This window comes from Phyllostomus hastatus, unplaced genomic scaffold (genome assembly GCF_019186645.2).
Source record: "Phyllostomus hastatus isolate PE091 unplaced genomic scaffold, TTU_PhHast_1.1 phas_contig_86, whole genome shotgun sequence".
Taxonomy (NCBI): Eukaryota; Metazoa; Chordata; class Mammalia; order Chiroptera; family Phyllostomidae; genus Phyllostomus; species Phyllostomus hastatus.
The window spans coordinates 35,167,612-35,194,008 of record NW_025333977.1 but is presented as its reverse complement, the minus strand read 5'-3'; the positions used below and the strand labels follow the sequence as shown (position 1 = coordinate 35,194,008).

The window sequence follows — 26,397 nt, the reverse complement described above, 5'->3', positions numbered from 1 at the left end:
ATGAATTTAAGCTGGGTAATTAACACAAGGGGTATGAGGTAGTATATAAGTTGGGGAGTGGTCATTTCTGGGTGTTCAGGAAAGGCTTTGGAAATAGTTAATGTTTGAGAAAAGTCTTGAGGGGTAACTAGGAATTCAATAGTGAAATTATATAAGCTTCTCGATTTCCCTAAGCATTGGTTTTGTCATCAGTGCAGAAAAAAAAAGAGTTTATAATGATACAGTGCTTTTCTCAAAGGTTGTGGGAGGGTTTGAATTAGATACTGGCAATAAGGGGAATGAGCACTGCAAAAGGCAGTCATGCTCAATGGTTCACAAGTCAGGCTCTGAAGCCAGTCAGACCTGGGTTCAGGTCCTGCCTCCATGTCTTAGAGTAAAATGGGATAATAATAAGGCTTATCTCATGGGCTTCTTGTGAATGCCAAATGAGATAAATGCTTTAATGATATATGTCCAAGACATGTGTGATTAGCTCCATAAATACTATTATAGTGGTAATGATGGCAACGGTGTGAATAATGGAGTGCCTGCTGGTATCACTGGATGCTCAGTAAATGTCAGTTTTCTCATCTACTCTGACTCTACTACCAACTGACTATCCATGACCTTGCTCTTGTCAGGCAGTTTATAGAAAGGTACTTTGAAAGGGCTGCCCAAATTCAGGAGGTTATTTCTCCTGTGTGTTACCTTATAGTAGCACAACCTTGTGTCAGTTTCTTATCTACTGCTTCATTCTCATGGAACAGGAAGAGCAGGGATTATTATACTTAATTTAAAGAAAAGAAAACTGATCATAGAAAAACTTAAAATGGATTTATCCCAGTCTCCACAGAAATCCAGGTCTCAGTTCCTGGTCTTCTTACTCCCAAGTCATGATATTTATCTTCACTTGGCCCTTCTCAGAACAAGTTTTTATCATGGAAGAGACCTTGATATGCTTCCTGGCTACGCATTTTTTCCAAGGTGATACTGCCTTTGAGAGTAATTTAGTAAAATTTAGTAAAACAGAAGGACTGTGAGTGTCCTCTATTGTCTAGATTTTGTTAAAGAATTCTTTTATTCTGATTTTGAGAGAAAAAATATTTTACAAAAAAAGATGGAAATGGAGTCTGAGCTATGAAGGATGGGAAATGCCAGATTTATCTGTTTGTGGTCCACAAATTCCCATGGTGAACTCAAGGTTATTCTACCAGACTATCAGCCTCAGGAGTTCAGGGCCCATGTCTGTGTTTTATTTCCCAGCAGTGAGCACAGTCTTGGGGCAGAACAGAAAAAGGCATGTCTCCTTGCAGTGAGCATAAAGGAAAGGATTATAATCTAGAAATTAGCCACTGACTTCTGCTGATAAATTGGGCAAGTCACCTTGCTGCTTTGGTCCTCAGCTTCCCTACCTGCTCAGTGAGAACACTGAACTGGCTGGCCTCTGCAAGCCCTTCCAGTCCTAAATGGTCTGCATCTCCCAGGCCACCGCCTCTGCCCCAGGCCTCATTGGTCCATCTGCATCCTGCTGTGTGACTGAGAGCTGAGTTCCCGCTCTACACTGAGTCCTCTGACCCCACCCCTGATTTCTGTGCAGAGCTCTGTGTTTGCTCAGCACATGCCCTCGACCTTCAGGCTGTGGCTGACCCCATCTACTGCAGTAGTTCTGCTAATTCTATGGGGGTGGACAGGAGACCTTGAACCCTGAAAGAAAAGAGAAATGGGTAAATGTTTCTCATGAATGTTAATTGTATTTCCCTGGGGGAATTCTTTCACTCGGGTGATGGCAGGTCCCAAACACCAATTCTAGCTGATTCAAAAGAATCAAGAAGTGAAAATGAACTTCAGAAAAGTGTGGGGAGAAAAAGTTTATTTTACGCAGGAAGTGCAAACAGCACAGGCTATGGCGTGATGAAAAACAGAAGGAAGGTCACAGTGCTGGGGCAGAGAACGTGCTCAAGTGTGGGGGGTGTGAGGTGGGAGCGCTTGGCGGTGTAGATGCACCTGGCATGCAAGTCTGTGTGCTTGTGGGTGCACAGGCTGCTCTCAGATGCCCCTCAGACACACCAAACAGAACCTGGATTTACTCTGGTGCACTTATTCATAGAGGAAAAAGTTAGGGAATAGAAGGTATTCATTCACTCAACAAATTTATTTATTGAATGCCTATTTATCAGAGCTTGGGGTATAACACTAATTAAAACAGAAAAAAAAACACCCCTGCCCGTAGGGTAGTTACATTGCACTGGGGGACAATGAACATTAAACGTAACTCGTAAGTAAATTATATAGTGAGTCATAAGATGATAGGAAAATAAATGAAATAAAGCAGGGTAAAGAGGAGCCCCTTGAGTTGGGGTGGGGGTTATGACTGAGATACATTGGTCACGGTGGTCCTCATTGAGAAGGTGGCTTCTGAGCAAAGATGTGTGACTTTCTGGAGAAAAGCATTTCTACCAGAGAGAACAGCTGGGGCAGAGGCCCCAAGGTGGCCAAGTGCCCCGTTTGAACAACAGCAGGGGTGGCGGTGTGGCTGGAGCAGGAGGGCAAGGAAGAGAGAGAGGTGTGGTGGGGAGCAGTGGTGCAGGGTCTGACCATCAGGCGGGCTGGGAAACAGGGTCCCGGCCAAATGCTGACAGGCAGTGACAGATGCTACATGCTGTTTTCACGCCAATGTTTCTTTCGTTTGACCTCTTGACTCTTAGAGAGGAATGAATTCATGTCCACGGTGTATGTTTATGAAAACTCAGCCTGAACACAATTGTGTGCTTGTCAGTGATTAACAACTGGATCTGGATGGGGCGGTGGAGGGGGACGGGGCTGGGAAGGTGGGAAGAAGGGCACACCGCTCAGCACTCAATAGACCAGGCACTGCCATCTCAAGAGCAGAGATAATAATAGAATGCTAAAATAGTTAGGAGGTGATGAGTTTTTGTATAATTTGTTTTTAATATATATTATGTATATGTAAGTTTATGGAGCTTAGTTTTTGATGAAGGCTGTATTTAACAACAGGGTCACAGAAAGCCCTGAAAGGTTGGCAGTGGGTTCCTGGAAGCTGATGCCAGCCAGTTCCAGTGCACCGCTGCCTGGGGAGGTTAAAGTGACACACGACACAGGAGTGGCTCAGCAGCGACCAGAACCCAGGTTGTTCGGTCCCTGTTGAAGCTCTCTGGGAGGATTCCCATGGGAAAATTTGAGGAGGTACACTTGGGCTAGGGTGAGGCAGGGTCCTGGGAGGTAGCAGAGGGACACACTAACTCACACATTCCTGGAAACTGCTGGCTGACACCGGCACCTGGCGGGTCCCTTCTCTCCACTAGGCACTTACTTCATCAGGACTTTCACTCCAGTCCAGACTGTGACATACCTGGAGCCTGGCTGCCTCCGCTGTGGAAGGAGACAGCAAGGCTTTGTTTTTCCGCTGTCCTCCAGCAATTTTCCTGTCTCCCACTGTTTGGGGCTCAGCTTCCAGTCCCTGAGGAAATTTGCATGTGAATGGGCCTGAAGTCACCAAGGGGTCAGGTGGGGAGTCTGAACCATTCACAGGCCCACAAGGATACGAATTCTTCCTGGTCCACTTTCCCAGCCTCATTCCCAGACTCCTCCCCCCCACCCCCCTCACCCCCGCACTCCACCTCCAACCCTGCTCCCGCAGAGATGCTGAGATGGTGGGTACTGCCAGCTTCCCACCTGGAGGAAGCCTGCTTCCCAGGCTCCCAGCGACTCCTCCCCAGGCAGCTCTTTCCTCTCCCTGTACATGCTGCCTGGAGACCATGCTCTTTTCTGGCCAGAGCCCTCCCTTCGAATCGGCAATCCTTGCTATAGTAGTGGGCATCTCGGACTCCAAGGACTCGGGAGGGAGCTGTGTCTCAGACCCCCAGAGCATTAATGTTGTCAGCATGTGCCTGTGCACAGTACCTTCTTAGGGGTTCCCCACTGCAGGTGTTTACTCTGGCTAACAAATAAATAAGAACACTGGACTGGGATGGTCAGTGTACCTTGGCCCTGATCCTGGTCTGCTGTTATCTGGCTCTGTGACTTTGAACCAGTTTGCTTCACTTCTCTGAGCCTCAGCTTCCCCACCTAAGAAAGGAAAGAGTTGGCCTTGATAGCCTTTAATGTCTTTTCTATATCCAACATTCTGTGGTTGTCTGATATCAGTGACTGATGAGGCCTGGAAGACAGGACATCTGGAGTTTGTCTCAGGTCTACCACTCCTAGGACATGTGGCCTTGGGGACTCATGTCACCTCTCTGGTCCCAGAATCACAACTACCTGAAGTACATTCATTACAAGACTGCCATCATACAAATGTGAAAATATCCTGCTAAGTGGAAAGCTTCACACAGAACAGGGGCCTATTACTACCAATGGGCTGGCCAAAATGTTTGTTTTTCTGTACGATGGCTCTAGTAGTGCTTAGGTGTCTTTAACTTTGTTTGAAACAATTTCGTTAGATTGTATTGTGACAGCTATCATATCAGCGTGTGTTAAAAAAAAACTTACCAAAATTGGTGAATTTTTGTGCAGCCATTTTAACATTGAAGATGGAAGAAAATATGCAACACTTGGGGCATATTATGCTTTATTACTTTAAGAAAGGTAAATCACAACTGAAACATACAAAAAAGATTTGTGCAGTATATGGAGAAGGTGCTATGACTGATGGAATATGTCAAAAGTAGTTTGCAAAGTCTCTTGTACTACTGACATTTTGGCTAAATAGTCCTTTGCTGTGAGGCTGTCTTGTGCATTGCAAGATGTTTAGCAGCACCCCTGGCCTCTACCCACTAGAAGCCAATAGCAGGAGATGGTTGACATACTCAAAATATCCAAATCAAGTTATTGGTGAAAATAAAAAATGTGTTTTTTATTTTACAAAGAAAACTAAACAGACTTTTTGCCAACCCAATACAACTATTGTCGTTATTATTTTCATTGTTTTTATGGCTGAATGACTTGGGCCAGAACTTAAGAAGCATCAACCAAGGCCACCTTGGATCTTAGACTTTTTTTTTTTACTTACATGGCTTTCAAGAGCTTCTGATATAGAAAACACATACACACATGCACACACGTCTTCTTTTCTTCTAGTCCCAGGTTCCCGTCTGGCATCCAGTACCTTTAATTTGCTCCTTTTCATCATCTTTGCCTGTAATTTGAATTGGGTAAAATAGCCAAATTGGGCTGTTAACCACGAGCGCAGTCCCTGGAAATGGCAGGCTTACAGTGAGAGTGACCTCAGGAGCACTGAACACTCACGTGTGAGTCAGGAGTCCTGGGCCCAGGGCTGTCACTGAGTCGTTGGCCTAAATTCACGCATCTAGCAAAACTCTTCACAAGAAAGTGAAGAGATTCCTGGACTTAATACTGTTTTCTTGTGGGTGGAAGCTTTTCGAGATCCCTCGCATTACTCTCGTCCTCTCTCTTGAAATAAGGGTAAGATCCTTACTGTGTCACCCACCTCTCAGGACTGTGAGGATGCTTGTAAAGTACAGAGAGTCAAAGGGACCTAAGAGGCCACCTGCCAAATAAGGATGCTGGGCTGAGAGGGATCTCTGGGTTCCCTTTCTGCTCCATCAGATTGGGACCTGGGAGTCTCATAAAAAGGGAAGTCGGTGCTTATGGCTTCAGTGAGGTCAGGAATGGAGTAGAACCTGGAAACAAAAAGATATATCCAGGGCCAGTTCCAGTCTCTTAATTCTTTAGATGCATGAAATTACCCACATCCTACTGGGACAGCTGCAAGTTCAGAAAGCGATCATTTCAGTTGGCTTGATCCAGCAGTCCTGTTCTCACTAATTTACTGAGTGCTGACTATATTTCAAGTACCTTTCTAAATGTTTCACATATATCAACTCATGTTGTGTTTACACATTCCTGTGATATGAATACTCTTACTTTCACTATTTTACAGACCAGAAAACCTGTATTGAAACTATATTAGTTTCCTTGGGCTGGTGTAACAAACTACCATAAACCAAGTGGCTTATAACAATGTAAGTTTACTCTCTCATAGTTTTGGAGGACAGAATTCTGAAATCAATGTGTTTGCAGGACTCTACTTCCACTGAAGCCTCTAGGGAAGAATCCTTCCTTGCCCCTTCCAGCTTTGGCACTCCTTGGCATCTCCTTGGCATCCCTAGGTATGCAGCACATCTCCAGTCTCTGCCTCTGTCTTTATACTTTCCTCTGTGTGTGTCTTTATGTTCAGGTTTCCTTCTTCTTATAAGGACAGGAGTCACTGGAATGGGATCCAAGAGAATCCAGTATGTTATCATCTTAATTACATAGGTGAAGATCTATTTCCATATAAGGTCAAGTCCAGTCCAAGGGTGAGGACTTGAAGATATCTTTTTGAGGAATACAATTAAACCTACAAAGAGAATTTATTTCCCAGATATCTAATAACTGGTGAAGACTCATGTTCAGCTCATATAAAAATGCTGTCCCATATGATTTGGTCTCAGTAAGGAGTAACATGCAAAAAACAGGAAATGTAAAATATTGAAAGTAATGCACAATTAAAGTCACTCTCTTGAAAAACAAACAAAAAATAAGGGAGAGATGTTCTTATTACATTCTTAAATGTTCAATCCTTCCCCCACTGATCTCTCTCTCTAGCTGTCTCTCTCTCAACTCTTCCTACCCCCAAAAGTCTTCATGAACTCCATACCAAGGAATTCCTCTCTCTCCCCTCATTCATCCACTTATACCCACCCATTATCTCCTTGTCTTGGTGACATAAGCACAAGATGACCACAGTAGAATTCCCATTGAAAAATGGGAGGAGTATGAGGCATATCACAGCTACTGATCTATAAGAATCTGAAATCCAGCCAGGTACATGTTGCCTGCTCCAGAGACCACACTTCTGGATTAGAGCCCAGTTCTGCTCCCTGAGAGCAGTTCCCAGTCTACTGCTCTCTGTGGCTCTTGGCTCGGCCGCCTGGCTTCTCAGTATCACCTGCTGAGACAGCCTTCCTTTTCCATAAGAAACAGCCCATTTGCAGCTGAGTAGACCTTTCCATCTATTTCTTGTGCTTTGAAACTGGGAGTCTACAGACCTCTTTCTATTTAGAATTGTCTCAGTCATTTCTAGTCCCAGCTGGTTGGTACATCTCTCTTTAAAACTTTTTGATGTCTCATCTGTCAGACTCCACTAAACAAAAACAATACCTACAGTTCTTTCCCAAATAGGCTTCTCTCTCTACTTTGAAGAACATGTCTGGGTGCAATGGGACTGTGCTCTTAAGATTCTTCAATACCCTTTTGTCTCTGCCTTAAATCTTCTACCTTTTAATGAAGGATCTTAACAGCCAGAGCTTTGACATGATTTTTATCCTGAGGCCATTTTTGCTTTTAAAATGTTTTGCTGGTATAGAGACTAGACATGAGAAATAATCTTAATTTTCTAACCCAGCTGGTCCTGGGCCCTTGTATTTCCTCTAATTTCTGCTTGTACACCAAGGACTTAACTTCTTCCTGAAGTACCGTGCCATCCACAGCTAGAAGCACACACTGACACTTGCAACATTCTACATAGAGATGTCCTCAGCCAGATCCACAAGTTTATTACTGTATATTTTTCTACCTTCTAAGTGGTCACAGGTAAGTTTTGCCACTTGTTTCACCACTATGTGACTCAGGTCACCTCCTGTGAAGCCTTCTCTAGCAGTTTCCTCACTGCTAGCCAAACTAAAGCCATGTGTTCTAGTTTTTGTTACCAGACACCAGTTTTTGACACCTTCATTGACATCCTACTTCTGATGTCAACAAAGGTATCTGTCAAAGTACAGTCAAGAAAACAGAGCCTCTATGAATATTGAGATAATGGCTATTGATGGGCATTAGAACTCATATAATTATAGGAGGAGCTAGGAAAGTGAGGGTCCCAGCTTCTCATAGATAGAGAGTTGGAAGACCACAGAAATGTTCCTAATCAGTAGTCCTGAACCTCTGGCATGGGTGGGAATGATGGTATCTGCAGAGGAATCCAAAAATTAAACCCATCCAAGGAACTAAAGTGGGGCTGTGAAAGGGGAATAATGGGGGGAGGTCTATGAGAAGCTGTTGACTCTGAGCAGCTTCCACCACTGTGGGTCCATCTGCAAGCATTAGGTGGTCTGGGCCTCTGTTGGTCATGAGAGACAGCAGTTGAAAAAAAGAGCTGGGTGCAGATTAAAGAGGGTGAGGACAAGTTATGACCTATTTGGTACATCTACATCTGTTTGTGTCTGTATATGATCACGTAAGAATCTTCAGAGAGTAAAAAAACTGTTGTGTTCTCAACTCACACAAATTTGTGTTTTGGCCAGACCTACCCTGGAACTATACAGTGAAGGAGACTCTGTGAATATGGTTCCCAGATTAATTAACAGACAATAGGACAATGCACCACACTCTCTGAATGTCTGCCTAAATTAACTCTGAAAACCTCTTCAAGGGCCCAGAGGAGATATCAGAGGGGCTCCAGGATGTAGCTTTTGAATAATGACCAACAAAGCCTTTGAGTCTGTAGGACAACCTCTGTTGGTTGGCCTCATGCCTTAATGGGACATGAATGTCATTGTCTATGGAATCAAGATGCTGCAACTGTGGGCCAAGAGCCTTCACTCACTAAATAATGACCTTGTCTGATTCATTTAAGCATCATCTAGGCTTCAGGTTTTTCATTTACAAAATGAGAACGATTACTCCTAAGCTACCTTCTTTACCCATTACTCCAAGGAACTAATGGGTAGCTGTCAATGTATTTGTTAAATTCTGATAACTTTATGGACATGTGGAGAGTAGCTATAGCTGTCCTCCCACAGAAATCTGGCCAACTTTTCTGCTTTCCTGCCTTAGTTTCGTAGGGGTTTTGTGCCGATTCTACTGAAGTAGAAAATTCATAGAAAACAGACTCGGGCTTCTCCCCCTTAGATCTCTCTTTCCAGCTTTCTGTCCTTAATGGAAGCCCTTTCCTACATTAGGTGGTGGTGGGAAGGGAGGGGTGGTGGAGGTTCTGAATACTTCCAGACCATCAATTCCCTCTGCCTGGATACTGTCTCTAGGATCCCTCAACTCTCCATCTACTATTTCTACCAGCCTAAATCCCACTCACTTTTCAGTCCCCAACTCAAAGAACATTTTCTCTTTCCTAAATGTTTCTGATTCCCTTCAGCTGGGTGGTATCTTTTCCCTTTTTAAAACTCCTGGGTCTTTCTATCTTTCATTGCAATAACTATACCCTGACATGCCCTAACACATATACATTTGAGTGCTTATCTTATTGTCCTACTAAATTTCACATTTGAAGAAGCAAGGGACTTGCATATTAAGCTCATGCAACAAATAAGTATTTTGAGGGCATTCTCCAGATTATAGTCCAGACAGAACTTGGTGTATAAATAATTTCTGAATTAAGTTGAAAGAAAGAAAATTGAGGACATGCATCCCCATGTCAGTGCCCTAAATAACAATGCCCGAAAAGGACACATAATAAGGTATAAAAAAAATGAAGAGTCTATGATCCCTGACTGAATGGTTCTTGGTTCTCTATTATTATTAGTTTTATGTCTTCATGTGACAAGGTATTTTCCTCCATCATGGTAACATGAAGACCCTAGAAATGGAACAATCCAAACAGAAGCCAGGGCTCAGTCTTCCACCTGTACTCAGAGGTAAATGATTTTTATAAAATTTTACAATTCATAGCAGCAGCTGCAAATATTAACCAGGGCCAGTGACCGCTCTCTGTTTAGGTTATGGCTGGAACTGTCACTGAGCCACATCCTCTCCGGGAGATAGTTCATGCACCCAAGATAAGGTTTCAAGAAGCCCTTGAGCCAGAAAAGTTGTTTGTCAAAGTGTTTATGTCTTTTGTCATTGATGCCCTGGGTTGATGGGTTTCTTTCTCCAGGGTCAGAACTGTTCCCAAAGCACAACTGATATCAGAAAATGCTTGTAGTTATCTCTCTACTCTTAAGCGAGTCACTTCCCTACTTCCTCTCTCTAGACCTCAGTTTCCTCTACAAGGGCATATGAAATAGCTCTTAAATATCCCCCCCCCCAGCTCTGATATTCCAGGACTCTGTTATGAGCTGCAGGCTGACTTCACAGAGTCCCATGACCTTCTCTTTCCTTCTGCTAAAGGTGTACATAGCTCAGATATTCCCATGGGTCTCAGCCGCCGCACGCTTACCTGTTGTCTAAAATAATGTTACTCTGCAGGTGTTGACAGTTTATCTGCCCTCTTGAAAAGTTCCCTAAACCTGGAAGATATAAGGTCTCTCCCTAATCCAAATGATCTCTGATCAGTTTCACTTGAAAGTGTCCATGTTAAAGGCATTATAGAACCCAAAAGACATTGGGGATCCCAAATTACAGGAAGAGGGTGTTGTGTCTGGAAGTGTTAACGCTCAGGACGTCAATATTCGTTAGTAATTGATTTTGTATTGTATGGTTATAGACCACAGGCAAGTTCAAGCTAATCAGATTCTTCAGCAGGAAACAGTTTGTGTATTGAAACTCCTGCTCAGCATCTTCTAGTATATATGTATGGATCTGTATGTATGGATATAATAATGACTTCTTAGAATACTAGTATGTCAGAATTGGAAGAGAACATAGAGCTCAACTATTTCAAACCCCTGTTTTGTTAGGTAGATAAACAAGAACTAAAGAGGAGATGGCCATACAATAGTTAACTGCAGATCAGGAATAGGGTTCAGGACCTCCAACCACACCTTCCATTATTCCAAAGCAGTGGCCACCACCGTGACAGTGCACTCCAGCTCATGGAGTCACTCGTAGCAGAAACACTTTCCCAGGCTTGCAGCCTAAACCTACTTAGTCTTAGTTTTATTAAGTTCTAAGAAGAGCAGTTTAACTGTTTCCTGTTTTATGACATATTTCAGCTAGTAAACTCATAAAAATACAGGAAATAAAATAGCACATAAAAAGATATAAGAATTGCAAAAGCATTGTTGTCTGAGGATGTTCGATGTAGGGCAAGCAACATTACACAACGCAATATCCCCAAGATGGTTGATGTTCATAACAGTGTCCCTGAATCTGCAAGAAAAGGTTAGTATGTTTCACCTAAGAAAGCAGATTTGTATAAAGCACTTTATTAAATAGTATTACAGCAAAAAAAGTTTAAAAATTTTTAATTATAGTTAAGTAAAACTTGAACTTTCTGGAAAACTCAGATAACAGAAATGAAAAAGCCAGCTGCGATGTTCCAGGAAGTGACATCTCAGCTGCGTGCAGATAGGCACATTCTACAGTAGAAAGTCTGGTGCAAGTTTGGCTAGTGTCTGCAGAGGAAAGAAATAAATAGCAAAGCCATGATCTCATCTTCTGTTTACACTTCAATTCTCAAAGTTAGTGATTAATTGTCCTTGTGTTTTGTTGCCAGGGAAAATTGTTTTCCTTTAAAACATCCACTTATTTTAAATAAATAAATCGTTAGTTTCAAAACAGAAGTGCCAAATGTCAAGATAATCTGGCATACTAAACTAAAGAACAAAACAATGAATTCATTAGAATCTACTAGAGATCGGCAGCCTCTGAGAATGTTCCTTTAATGACTTTGGAATGCAGCAGAAGCCATTCTTGGTAAGAGATTTTCTTATGCATCTTGGCTAAAACATCAGTCTAGAAGTTGCAAACACAAATACAAGCTTAAAAGAATTGCGATAGGTGTAAATGATGGAGTCCTGAGTAAGCCAAGTATTTGTGGTCAAATAAATAATACAAAGCAGCTGCCACACTGTGCTTCCCAAACCAACACACACCATCAGCTTAGACAACTAGTTTAAGATCTCTGCTTGGGCCTCTGAATTTACACAGGGCCTCTGGCTCTTCCAATGTAGTGAATTCTTTCGGTAAACAGGCAATTTTTGCACTTGAGTCTTACCACAAACATACACAAAAATGAACTATTTTTGGATGATTCCAGTAGTTTTGGTATTATTAAAACTACGTATTAAATATAGTTCTGATGACATGACTCTCCTGTTCAAAAGTTTTTGATGTCTTCCCTTTACTCACAGAAGGAAGAGTCACTTATCATTATGGCATTCAAGGTCAACCATAATCTAATTTCAGCCTATCCTTCTAAGTGCATTTCCTACAATCCTCAGACTACCTGGCTTCTCATTGTTTTCAGAATGGATCTTGTACTTTGAGTTTTGACAACAAATAACTATGTGCCAGGCCACGTTCCAAGCACTGAAGACACATCTGTAAAGAAAAAGTCTTCTTGTCCTGCAGCTTACCTTCTGATGGGGATATTTTACCTCCTTCTGAGCGCACTCTCAGAACTTGTTTTCCATCAAACCTCCTGTCACACTGTATAGTAGCTTTATGTGTGTTTTCATCAATTTGAACGCTATTTCCCCATGCACAGCTCTGTGTCTCATTTTTATTATCCCCATCATCTGCTTTGCCCAGTGTCAGACACACTCTGAATGCTCAATGAATGACATGTTGTATATAGTTTCTTTTCTTTGGAAATGTGGTAAGTTTCTGTTGCATATAGAATCCATCTGTGAGGTTATTTAACTCTTTTGAATTTTAGCATGGAGTTTTTAACAAATAAGCCATTTGGTTGTCAGCAGGAATGATGTAGCCATTTTTTCTCAATGGGAATGACAAAGGTCAAGCTACTCCTTATGCATCTAAACAAAATGAATGAAACAATGATTGAATGGCTGCTTTGATTTAACTTATAACGTGTCTTTCCTTAAATCCCAGAATCCCTAATCCCCATTCTTTGGGTTCCCCAGGCTGCCTGGTCTACTCATGGGTAACCCCTCCCTCTTTTCTACAGGAGACCATCAGAGAAGCTGATTTGGGAAGCTATTCATCTTGTTCCCTTTCTCTTTGACCTCAAAGGTAGAAACTGAAGACCAGTTGCTGGCAATCTTCTGTGGCAGTGAGAACACAGACACTGAGCATACCCCTGGCCAGGAAGTGGTTCTCTCCCCTGGTTCCTTCATGTCCATCACTTTCCAGTCAGATTTCTCTGATGAGGAACGATTCACGGGCTTTGAAGCCCACTATGTGGCTGTGGGTAAGTTAAAACTTGATGCTCATCCCCAGGTCTCCCTTTCTCACTAAGGATTATAAGTGCCGTGTGCTTTCTTCTTCTCAATGAACACGTACACTCGGCACACAGATTCTGCCATGAATGTCTTACTGCATTTGCTCTATTACATATACTAGTTACCATCTGGTAACTAGTGACATGGAGCATCTTTTCATGTGCTCCTTGGCCATTTATATATCCTTTGGGGGGAAATGTTTGTTCGAATTTTTAAACTTGATTGAGAACATACATCCTTTTTATCTTTATATTTTCAATGCTTACAACAGGGCTTGACCCCCATAAGCAACAAATAAAAGGGAGCAATGGCATGGAGTAGAAGTTAAGGGTCCACACTCGGGAGCCAGCCCACTTGGATTTGAATGCCTGTCCTCTCCACCACCTTTATCTGTGTGCCTGGGAGTCAGTTATTTAATGCCTCTAAGTCTCAGTTTTATCATCTATAGAGTGGGCATAGTAAGACTCCTGCTTGCTATTATCACAATTCTTAGAGGATAGTAGTACCATTGGGAGTCAGGTTACTCGGGTTTGAATCTGGCTGTCTGTAATCTTGGGTAAGCTTCTCACTTCTCCGAGTTCCAGTTTCCTCACATAAACAGAGATAATGGCTACTTCTGGGCTTCATGCAAGGAGTAAATGACAACATGCTTGTATCTCCCAGCATAGTGAATAGTCCATGCTAAGTGCTCTGTGTATGTTGGCTGTTGTCTTCATCATCCGACATGGATGGACTCACTGAGAGGCTCTGCCTGTCCCGCAGATGTGGACGAGTGCACCGAGCGTGAGGACGAGGAGCTGTCCTGCGACCACTACTGCCATAACTACATCGGTGGCTACTACTGCTCCTGCCGCTTTGGCTACATCCTCCACACGGACAACAGGACCTGCCGAGGTGGGGCCTAGGGATGATCCTACTCATCACCACTATGTGCCACTTTCCAATCAGATGAGGGAGGCCTGGAGGAAGGACAGATATGAAGTAGGAACAATTAAAAATGAAGTCAGAGAGCTGTGCTTCCAGGAACTGCGTAGAAGATGCTGCTGCAATGCCCAGCAGCCCTAGATGCTAGGCCACCTTTCTTCTGGGTGGCAGGAATCTCCGCCCTTTTCTCCCTCTCCCCTCTCCTACTGCAGGCCAGCAAGTTAAGGAGAAAAGATTTCCCCTCACTCAGAGCCAGGAACTAGACCTCATCAGAAGTAGTTGTTTCTCTTCTATTCCGTGGTCCCTAAGTGCCCCTGTGACAAAGAGAACCTCGGTCCAAAGGAAAGAAGAGGGAGGAGGGAAGCAAAGACTGAGAGAACAAGAAAACCTCCCATTCTTGCTATCTGTTTGCATTGCTCATCAACATGCCTGTTTGGCCATTGTCTCTGCCTGAGCAGAGCTGGGTGCACAAAGGGGTTCAGCTACTTTCCGGGAGGACCATCCTGGCAAATGGGCGACACAAGCAAATGGTGAAAAGTAGTAAATGCTGTACCAGAAGTGTGGTCACAGCACAATCAGAGCAGAGTCTGCCTGGGGAGTGGGCAAACACTTCCCAGAAATGGTGACCCTGACCGACATGAAAGAATAAGGAAAGGAAAAGGAGAACATTTCAGGCAGGGAGAACAGCTTCCGCAAACCTTCCAAGGTCTGATAGAATTTGGAATATTTGGGGAATTATCAGTAGATTAGTATAAGCACAGGAGAAGGATCTGTGTTTTGGAAAAATCCCTTGGAAGCTAAGTGAGGGATCACTGGAGGAAGACAAGGCTTGAAACAAAAATTCTTTCCTTTCTCCTTCTACCTTCTTCTGAATAAAACCCCTGTATGACTCATCAAGAGAGAGCAAGCACATAGAGGGTTATATTTTCTATAGTTTCCATTCAGTAAGCTTTTATTGAGTATCTACTATGTGCTAAGTACAGTGGAGGCTAAAAATGAGCATGGTTTCTTGACCTTTTTTCTTATTTTTACCTGTGCCTCCAGGAGCTTATTAAAACATTGTCTTTCTAATCTCCCTAATATCTGCCCCTCCCCATGAAATTTTAATACAACAGATATGCTGTATGTATTATTTATGTACGATATACCTATCTATGTAAATTCATAAAAAGAATAATACTTGCCCCCCAACCAAGGACCAATTTTAACCACCTTTGGGGCAATATCATTGTGATGAGAATGCCTGGGGCAGAAAATAAAAGCAGATGGGAATTCAGGTGACCTCATCCTAAACCATGTTCTACAGCTCAGAGTGGTGGAACTTCAAGTTAGTCATGCCCCCTTTTCTGGTCCATAGTTTACTCTTTTGCAAATTAGCAGGATAAGCAAGTGGTTAGAAAGGATTGATATCCTAGATCCAGGATGGGTCAGCCCAAGAACAAAGGTTCAGTAGCAAATAGAAGGACTTTGGTAGATGCCTGGACTGGGTGGCTCAGTTGGTTGGAGTGTCATTGCCAAAAGGTGGCAAGTTTGATTCCTACTGAGGGCACATAGCTAGGTTGCAGGTTCAATCCCCAGTCAAGGCACAAACAGGAGGCAACCAATCAATGTTTCTCTCTCACATCGATATTTCTCTCTCTCTCTCTCTCAAATCAATAAACATATCCTCAGGTGAGGATTACAATAAACAAACAAACAGGCAAAAAAACCTCAGTAGTGCTAAGCCATGGCCAGGATCCCAGAACACTGGCTCTCTGGTGCAGCAGATGCAGTGGGAACAGAGCAGGATCCCTGAGCTCAGAGGACCTACAGTCTAGTCGGGGCAAGGGAGTCCACAGATAAATATCTCACATAATGGCAAGTAGTGGTCAGCAGCAGGAAAGGAAATAAAGCAAGGCCAGGAGGGAGAGTGAGGGTGTGTGAGAGAGATCGAGGCAGGCTTTAAGCAGAAACCTAATAGAGTTCTAAGCTGAGGGGACAGCAGGACAAAAGCAGTCCACACATGCCCCCACCAACCAATCCATCTCAAAATCTTCCCATCTAAGGTCCCTTCCCCTCCCCCCCCAATGGCAGAGTATCTGATGAGAAAGCTTATCAAGACTCACTGCCTTTGAGTCTTGATTCTGCAAATTACTAGGTATGTGACTTCACTGAACTTCAGCTTCCCCATCTGTGAAATGGGGATAATGATTCCTGTTTCTGCTTGCCTCTTGGGACCACCAGGAAACCATGCAGTAGCAGATAAGAAAGGAATGTCTATGGCCATGGTGTGGTGTGTCACTTTGCTTGGGTGTGTTTCCCACAGTGGAGTGCAGTGACAACCTCTTTACCCAGAGAACTGGAGTCATCACCAGCCCTGACTTCCCCAACCCTTACCCTAAGAGCTCCGAATGCTTCTATGTGATCGAACTGGAGGAAGGTTTCATGATCAACCTGCAGTTCGAGGACATTTTTGACATTGAGGACCACCCAGAGGTGCCTTGCCCCTATGACTACATCAAGGTAAGCCTGCAATAGAAATTTGCCCTGGGAATGTTAGAAAATCTTGCTGAATTGGGAAAATTGATCTTACCCTCCACCTTCTCCCAGGATGGGGGCCAAGCAGCTCACTTCCCAAAGGATAATTATTTAAAATAACATCTACCAGTTTAATCAGATCCAGTCTAGGTATCTTCCTTAATCCAAAATTAGCTGCTTTACCACCCACAAAATCCTTTTTATCATGTAACGTAAGATCATCATGAAGTCACACCAGGGGTAAAGGTCATGGGGACCACCTCAGAATTCTGCTCACCATGCACAATTTCCAGGGGCTATGCCATGAGCTTTATCCAGGTACTTAAACTCTTAGGGCTTTACTTTTTCCTCTCTCTACATTAAGGGTGATGAGATGAAGATATCATCCAGGATTCTAGAAGTCAATGAATGAGGGTTAAAGAGTTCTCATCCACAGAGGTGGAAGGAAAAGAGTTAAAGACATAGGAAGGACCCAGGACTGGGAGTTGGGAAATCTGGATCAGCTAATAGTGTCTATTCCCTTTCCTCTATCCCACTGTCTCTATCCTGGTTGGAACCCCATCATCTCCTGGTCAACTGTGAAGCTTCCTAGCTGTTTTTCTTCTGTTCTTCTGTAGCATCCAGGCTTATCTTTATGAAAGTTAGATTAGATCAAGGTTGCTCTTGGAAGTAAACATAAACTCCTCAATATGCTCTGGCACTTGCCTGCCTTTCACCCTCATGCACGCCATGGCACTCCCTCTACTCCAACCACACCGGTGTCCTTCCTGTTCTTAACATTTTCCAAGATATTTCCCTCCTTTGGCTTTGACCTTCACGTATGCTGTTTTCTCTGCTTGGGAAGTATTTCCCCTCCTCCTCCAGTGACAAGCTCTTACTCATCTTACATGTCTCAAATCCAATGTCACCTCCTCAAGGTGACCTTCCCTGGCCACCTATTTAAAGTTATTATTTATCACATTATTGATGAATTATACAGATGACATAGATTTTACTACATAAATTATAAACATATTGCATATATTTATTGTTAGATTCTCCAAGCTAGACTACATGTTCTTTGAGAGCAGAGGCCTTTTCTATCCTGTGCACCTGGACAAGACTCTGCACCTTTCTGAGTCATAATATGTTCATCTTTGAGCAGAGGATTATCAGCCTTCCTTGTCCACTGTCAGGGCCATTATACACTGTAAATGGGGAAGAGGAGGTGGAACAGTCTAGTGAATAGTAATGCCCACTACAAACATGAGTATGTACTAGGGTTCACTCAAAGGCTTCCAGAAAACCCCAGGTGCAGTGTAGAGGGGGTCCCTGGATCGGCCACTGCTGCTCTGTTCTGACCCTCTTTTTCTCTGTCCTGCCTCTTGCAGATTAAAGCTGGTCCAAAAGTTTTGGGACCCTTCTGTGGAGAGAAAACCCCGGAACCCATCAATACCCAAACCCACAACGTCATGATCCTGTTCCGCAGTGACAACTCAGGCGAGAACCGGGGCTGGAAGCTCTCGTACAAGGCGACAGGTAACTTGGTCATCATGCTCAGCCCTCGTGGAGTAGAGGCTGAGGGATAGGGGGGTGCAGGCCTGGGACTTCTCTGAGGTTGTGGCAGGACCCCCGGTTATACCAACGCACAGGCTCTCTTCTGACTCTGTTGCTCATCTATAAAATGGGGTTAAGGACAGCAATGATGATGCATTTGGACTTGCTTTTCTTAGAATCACATGGGGATTAAAAAAACAAAACTTGGTTTTGAATTGCACCTGCTCATACTGTGACTCACTGGGCCTGGAGAGAGAGCTCCAGCCCTTTGCAAGTCTGAGGCAGGAATGTGGGCGTGGGCCTGCAGCTCAGCATGTTCTATTGTGGCAGTTCACCTCCTGTGTTTCCCCCAGACTGGCAGAGCCCACAGCCCCCAACACCCCAAGGCAGCCAGTCCCCACCCAAATGCTCATAGAGCCATTTGACCCAAGGGATATGCAATAACTTGAAAAAGAAGAAGTGGGACATCAGTGACAAGACCACAGCTGGGCATGACTAATTCAATTCATAAGCTCCAATATCCTGGCCTGGCCTGCATTATCAAATTCAGTGCCCAAAAGTGAGGAGAATATTAACAAAAGAGAGTTTGTCCAGGAAAAAATGTCAGGCATAGCCCCAGGCCTGGGAATCCTATCTGATTTAGCCTTTGAAGAGAGGACTCAGAGGTATATGATCACAGTTTATCACTGAGGAATGGTCTTGGGAAGAAAGAGCCATCAGAATCATCCTGAGTTCCCCAAGAGGGCAAACTACACCTGATGAGTAAAAATGACAATGGTATAGATTTCAGTTGAATATGAAACCCCTCTTACTTTAATCAGAGGAATCCAGTATGAAAGGTACAGGTTTGAGAGGTACTGAGCTCCCTGTCACTGTAGGAATGCAAATATGTTTAACATCTACTTTGGGAAATTTTTTTTTAAAGAATAAGATGAGGGTTGCACTCAATGACATTGAATAGGCTATCCAACCCTGAGTTTTGATGAAATCTTCTGGCCAACCACCTCATTTTACAAATGAGGAAATAGACATCCAAGTTGAAAAGTGACCTTCTCAAGGTTGCAGTAAGACTTTTTCATGGCTTATTAGGTCCGGGCGCCTTATGCCCAGTTCTTTGTGTGGTTTTTCCACCTCCATCACACCTGGCAGTCTAGGGACTGGCCTCTCACTGCTGGACTTTTGCTTGTTTTCTCATCTTCTGCTCTTCCATTGCTCCCCACCAGGGAAGGAGTGCCCAGAGCTACAGCCTCCTGTCCACGGGAAAGTCGAGCCCTTGCAAGCCAAGTACTTCTTCAAAGACCAGGTGCTCATCAGCTGTGACACAGGCTACAAAGTGCTGAAGGTACAGGGTCCTGCCTGGGGAGTGGGAGCCACCAGGCCAGAGAAAGTCTCCAGAGCCTCCCAGACCACACGGGCTTCCAGAGTTTGTAATGGTCTCACCATAGTGTTTTCTAGCTTCCCCATAAATCTCCAAAACCTTCCAGAAATTCCAGTCTTCTGAAAATTTAGAGCATGTGTTAGAGGCTCTCACTTCTGGAAGTGGTGTGAAGTCTTTTGTCAGGGTGTGGGCTGGTTTGAATTTCAAAATATCTAGATCTGCTCAGCCCTACCGTCAGGACAAACAACCTTAACACATTTGGGGCTTGCTGAGGGAAATGGGGATGGAAACCAGAGATTTTAGAGATGGCAGAGAGGCACTGCTCACTGCCCCACCTGATGAAACAGTGGTTCTCCTAGGAATCACCTGCTCAATTTAAAAAACAGAGCCACCTCCCAGGCCCACCTGAGTTCAATGAAAGCAGAATCTCTGGGATGGTACCAGTGACTGGTGTTTCTGTATGTTGCCCAGGTGAGTCTGACATGATCCAAGCTAGAGGACCACGGCTCTCAAATAGTGGGGTCCCCACTGCAGCATCACCTCACTTGTTAAAAATGTAAAGGCTAGGTCCCCAGGCCAGATCCAGTGAATCCAAAACTGTGGGGGCAGGACCCAGCAACCTGTGCAAAAGCCCTCAGGGATGCTGCTGCTTGCTCAGGTGTGGGAGCCACTGCTCTGAAACAATAGTCAAGGGTATCAGTTTTCCTTCAGGGAGAGTTGCCCAAACACCTTTCCACAGCCAGCCCTTGACTCTCTCCAGGGTAGGAATGAGAAATATAAACTCAGCAGCTATCCTTTTCTTATTGTCAAGCTTGACCTTGGAGGCTTTTGGTTGGAAAGTCTCAGTTTAGGACACCAGGTTTGTAGTTTGAGCTGGTTTTACTGGGAAACCACCAGCAGCCCCACCTCTTTTCCTTCTTCCCACACCTCCTTTGTGTTTCTCCCTAGGATAATGTGGAAATGGACACATTCCAGATTGAGTGTCTGAAGGATGGCACATGGAGTAACAAGATTCCCACCTGTAAAAGTAAGAAAACAAAATGGGTTGATTAGAAAGACCATGAGCTCCCCAACACTGGTGGGATTTGAGCAGAGACCACACAAGGGGGACAGCTTGGCAGGTGCACTTTAAGAGAAGGGGGCCAGGAATTCAACAGACACATGAGAGTTGGACAGAAAAGACTACTGATGTTCCTTTCAGCAATAAGGCATTAGGAGTCCAAAAGAAACTTCTTGTGGATCCCAATGTACTTTCTAAATACTAATTTTACCTCTGCCTGCAGATAGGTTGCCAAACTTGCTAAACAAATAGCATGTCTCCAGGTTTGAAACTAGCTCTGGCAATAGCTAATTCAGGAAACAATTTTGTCCCCCATGCCCACAGCCAAGTGACCTTGCCAGTCTCTATGTGGCCATCAGCCATAGCCACTAAGTCTTCTGGAACAGCTTATGCTTTAGGGCTGTGGTGTCAGCACAGTGGACATGTGTGAGGCAGGGAACACAGTTCAGCATGGCTCCTGGGGCCCCCAGAGTTTTTGCCCTGTCTGTGATCCCAACCCACCCTGTGACCATGGACAAGATCCTTCTCCTTAACTGTAAAATAAAGAGTTTAAACTAGCTTAGTATTCTAGAATATATCCTGAAGATCCTAACATAATGTAGCCCATATCAATCACCTAGTGAGTTTTGTAAAAATACAAATTATTAGCCACTATCGCTTCTCCCCCTACCCAGGTGATTTTGATGCAAGATTTGTAAGGACCACAGTTTTAGGAAATTCATCTATGGCAACAGTAATGAGAGAAGGCACAGGGAAAGAAAGGGAAGGAAAGGGAAAGAGGGAGGGAGGAAAGAAGGAATGGACAGGTGAGATGTCAAGAATTAGGATGGGTCCTGCCCACCCCTCGTTCATGACTTCATATAAAATTTGGAGTTGTGTCTTTGTCCCCTCAGTGGTTCATATCCATGGAGCTGGCAATTCCACTCCCACTGCCCTAAGGGGGCACTGTCAGGGTGGGACTCCCTTAAGACAAATCCCAGGCAGAACTTTGGAACAGAGCAGGTTTGTTTTTAAGTTTCCTTTTTAAATACGATGATGTGGATGGAGTCAGAGGCCAGTGTGGGAAAGGGGGGGTCATTTTATGGCTTCAACAAAATGTTTATACGAACCTTTACTAGATGCCTGTTCCAAGATCTAAAGGGAAATCACATGGAAAAGACAAGGTTCAGACATGGAGGAACTCAAATGCCAGCAGACACATCTGCCACCTTCCCCAGCATGTGGCTCACATGTAACGCTGTGCCTGAGTTCTACCCAAGCAAGAGGGTGTTCAGAAGGAGGAGGTAAAGGAAGATGTGGGGTGTAGAGGACAGAACTTGTTTTTGGAGTCAGAAAGTTCTAGATTCAAATACAGACTCAAACAGTTGTAGGTCTCTAAGCAATTTACTCACACTCTTTTGGCTTCAGTTTTCTACATTCCTGATTACTCTGAGGACTGTGTTAACATGCATATCATTACTGAAGAGCAACGGTAATAAGTAAAAACTCAATAAAAGCTTATTTTCCCCCCACCCAACTCCCTCACTAGGAAGAGTTTTGGTTTCTCTCACTCATGCTTTTGGAAAATAGGAAACTTTAATAACAATTTTCTTCCCTGATGAAACACTTTTTATTGTAACAAGTGTTGATAGAATAAGGCACTAGTATATTCAATAGTACTCTTTTATGTGACTTTTGTTAGTATACAAAAGAGCCTGTCATTCTGTACCAAAGAAAAGAATGTTTTCCCCCCTAATATGGCCTGGTTCTCCCAGCACAGCTTGGATTAGGACTATGAGAATCCCTATTTGGACAAACCTGGCACCTCTGCTCATTCACTGAGTCGGTATTCATTGAATATCTCTCTGTCCCGGGCATGTGCCAGGTCCTAGGGGAGATGCAAAGATGAACGAGACTCAGAAGTTGTGAGTCCATAGGGATTGCGGGGAAAGGGTTTGGGAACATACAGGAAGTGTGTGCTGTGAGGAAACCTACACTAGAACAGGAAGTAGAAATTACTGGTGGCCCCGCCACAACCTTGCTGCAGTGACCACAGACAAGCCCTGCTCCACTCTGAATGTCATCTGTTAAATGAGGGTTGGGACCAGAAGAATCTGAAGCTTGCTCCAGCAGTAGAATGTTTTAATCCTCCTGAGCCAGCATTTACGGCTGTGCAAATTCTCTGAATGGCACAAATTCCACAATACCAAACTGTCCTTCACACTGGCTGTGCCTAAACTGTGCATTCTCAATCAATTCTGGTGGAGTGATTTCTGTATTTCCTGCATGAACTGCTTCTGCTTTGCTTGCTAATTTTTCCCTTTCTCTTCTTTCTCTCTCTTCCTTCCTCTGCCTGCTTTCTTTCTCTGGACCCACTGATCCCTCTTTGATCTTCACCATGGTGGCAGATACCGAAATGGATGTGGAGAGCGAGTCTGAGCAAGTGACGAGTGAATGACTGGACCCCTACACAGTGGAGACGTCCAGGAACGGACCACTCACAAGACCCCCCGGGGTCCCAGAGTTACTCTGCCTCTCCCCACCCGCCAACACTCCATCCCCCATTTCAGTGTGGATTAGAAAGGATGCTAAATAAGGCAACATAGTCTCAAGCAGTTGAAACTCCTGTGTGTATAAGAACAATCCCTTTTGAGGTTTCACCGATTATTCAAATATTACTCTAGAAAATAGTGAAAAGACAATGGGAGATTATTTTTAACATCTCTAAATGGACTGTATTCTTCTCAAAGGAAAAATGACTTTGGTCCTAGAGACATGAGATTTAATAATATACAATCACATGGCCTTAGATTGACCAGGTCAAAGTGGGCCCTGGTTTTTCCAATCCACTCTGCACTCCAAGTTTAAATGGGCCAGAATGCCTGTGACTTTATGATTTTACTATTTTTACCTGTTGCTACTTTCTTAACATAAGTAGGTGGAACTAGGAATAATTCATGTAGCCTAGATTTTAGGGAGTTTAGATATATCCTCATGCCTAAAAATTTCCCTTCCACCTATACAAAACACAGGGCTGAGAGTTCTCCATCAGGGGTTCTTTCTTCTGGGGCGTACACATTTTGCATTTCTGAAAATTCACTGATTAAAGTTTTTCAAGAGATAGGCATCACACTTGAAAGCAGCAGTCCTCAGCTCAGGGGCCATGGGACACCCTTGGTCATAAGCAGTAACAAGGGCTGCAGGTGGCAGCCAGCATGCCGGAAATCTCTGCTTCAGCCTGAACAAAATCGGGACACACAAAACAGAGAAGCCTTGCATTGCATTGTGACTACTAGTCAATTTGGTAATGAAATGGCCTCTGGAGGAGGGAAGAATCCTACAAGGATGGACAAGGAACAGTCCAGAGACTGCAGAGCCAGTCTATGGCAGGAGCGCCCCTAAGACAGGACATGGGATAGCACTAAATACAAGTGCCAGTTGAATCAGTATTTTTAATCCCACAAAGTGTAACAGATATTGTACTTGATGTGGCAGAGGGAATCATAATTTAAGCAGAAGGTTTGAAATAGACCCAAATAATTGTAATACCAGGCAACATAAGGTACATCCATCAGAGAGAACTTAATAAATAAAATGCTTGGCAAAGAGAAATCTGGAAGCAGCCCTATCTGATTAGAAGAATGAGAAAAGGCCTTCAGCAAAAAGCAATCTATAAGGCTTGGAGGGTGGCCAGAGCATGGAAACACAGTTTCCCATGTGGGGAAAGCAGCAGGTGAGAGAGGTACAGGAAGGGCCTGTGATGCTGGAGCATCCATACACCATGGGAAAGGATGGAGATGAGGCTGGGTGGGAGAGTGGGCCATCCCTGGGTTGAGCCAACAACTGTGATTCTTTAGGAAGCCCCCAAATTGTGGCAAAGAGTGCTCAAGGTGGCAGGTCAAGAAACATGTGTCTGAAAGAAAATAAATGGCAACAAAAAGTGACAATGGAGACAAGATGGAGGGTGGTGAATCCCACTCCAGAGAATAATGAGAAAGGGTTAGAGGTCAAGAGAATGGGAAAGGGCACTTTGATTCCAGAGTGTGGAAGTGGCCAGAGGAAGCTTTAGAGAAAAGGATGAAACTCTTCCTAAAGCCAAGAAGGTAGTAGACTAGCTAAGAAAGCGGAGTCTGGATATGGCATCTTTGATGGTGCCAGGCTTCTCAAAAAGGGAAGTTGTTGCCAGGCCACAGAAAGACATGGACATTTGCCTGCCACATAGACTTGGGGAGATGGTCACCCCTTCTCTGCTCATTCTACCCAAGCTGAAGTGACCTCCATTTTCCACTATGTTCACCTCCTCTATACATTATAGGGACAGCTTTAACAGTAGGCAAAGTTCCTTTTCTGGCGTGATGTGGAAGCAGAGCAGACCCTGTACCCAGAAAGTTTCTCCCCACCAGCGCTGGCCACATCACATAGCCTCACCACCTTGCCATGTCTAGGACCAACCCTGGAATTTCTCCACCTGGAATTAGGTATCTGGTTTTGAGGCTACCTTAGGCAAAATGAACTATTAGACCAAAGTTAAGGTAGACAAGACTAATACCAACATCCAGGCACCAATCAATGGCATTTCCTAAAAAGGGAAGAAAAATCTGATTTGAGACTCGGCAGGAAAATACATTTAAAACTGTTGATAGCTTTCTATAATAAATACGACCACTTCTTGCTGTCCTAGTGCTGACCTTCACATGCTCTCCTCGCAGACTAGAAGAGTGTGTCTACACTGAGAGATGGACACAAATAGGAACAATTTTTCCAGAATGGTTGAAGGCCAGGACAAAACACTCCCTAGTTCTCCTGGCTTTTGCTTTCCTCATGGGTAGAAGGGACCTACATCTACTCCTATCCTTCACCCACTGTGTCATCCCAGAGGACATTGAAATTAACTACATTTTAAGTTTGACAACTCTTTGTTCAATCAAACAGTTGAATATGGAGTGCTAACGTTAAAAGTCATAATATCTAAATATAGCATTTCAGGAATAAATTGCTCCCTCTTTGCTTTCCCAGATGAGCAGGTAAAATTCAGGAAGAGGAAAACTCTGGAAATACTACCAGAGCCTTGGAATGCAGTCCTCTGAAGTTATCAGAAGATTACAACCGATGTCCATCATTATCCAGCTAATATGATTATAGACAGTTACAACTAGAAAATAGATCCTTAAGAATGGCCAGTTTGGTTTACTTAAAAACCACTGAGGATATGGTCAGGTCTAGTTCCCTGACCATACATGCTATATGACCTTAGATGAGTCAAGTCTACTCTCTGAGTTTATCTCTAAAGCAAAGATGATATTCTAGATGACCTGTGTTAATGTTTCTTGGCAACTATGAAGTTCTGTGATCTTTCTATGATTCCTCAACTCTGATAGGGGTTGTTAGACCCAAGATCAGGATTTCCTTGGAAATGAACAGCACGCCCTAATGGAAAAACACCATCCTCATGAAGAAACACTGACAAGTTGGGTCCTCAGCCTCTGACCTGGCTCCTGACAGACTTGTACTGGACTCCATCAGTGCTGGAAACTCCCCTGAGACATGACTGGATGAGCAATCTCCCCTAAGACCACCTCTGAGGAGCAGGCATCTTTGGTCTCATCCCACAGTCAGCCCCAATGTCCAAACACCAATGACTGGAGAAAAGAAGCAGGTGAAGGCTAAAAGCTGGTCTGCCCTGACCCTACCTCCTGACTTCTGTGTCTACAGAGAGCCAGGAGGGTGGTACTGTGGTGGGTTTCTTTCTGTCAATTTTTTTTTGGCACTAAACTCCAATATGAGCACATTAGTGGCTCTTACTCAGCATGTGGTTGGATCTGGTAGAACTGAATATTCTTTGGTTCTTGTCAGCCAGAATTTTTTGGCTGAGCTGTAGGCTTTGTGCTTGGGCAGGAGAGACGAAGAGGATTGCACAATAGACCTGG

At 43.9% G+C, this 26,397-nt stretch overlaps 1 protein-coding gene across 3 annotated transcripts in view; it reads left to right on the top strand.

Annotated features, from left to right (window-relative positions):
* The window catches only part of MASP1 (MBL associated serine protease 1), a 62,359-nt gene that overhangs the window by 13,122 nt on the left and 22,840 nt on the right, over positions 1 to 26,397 (top strand). For 2 of the 3 annotated variants that reach the window (XM_045850864.1, XM_045850862.1), the window contains exons 3-8: positions 12,868 to 13,045; positions 13,839 to 13,970; positions 16,306 to 16,502; positions 17,888 to 18,035; positions 19,277 to 19,395; positions 20,380 to 20,458. In XM_045850864.1, the coding sequence (XP_045706820.1) occupies positions 12,868 to 13,045; positions 13,839 to 13,970; positions 16,306 to 16,502; positions 17,888 to 18,035; positions 19,277 to 19,395; positions 20,380 to 20,458 (853 nt within the window). Of the gene's footprint in view, positions 1 to 12,867; positions 13,046 to 13,838; positions 13,971 to 16,305; positions 16,503 to 17,887; positions 18,036 to 19,276; positions 19,396 to 20,379; positions 20,459 to 22,878; positions 26,127 to 26,397 lie in introns of all 3 variants that reach the window. The other variant, XR_006787127.1, reaches the window with a different exon arrangement.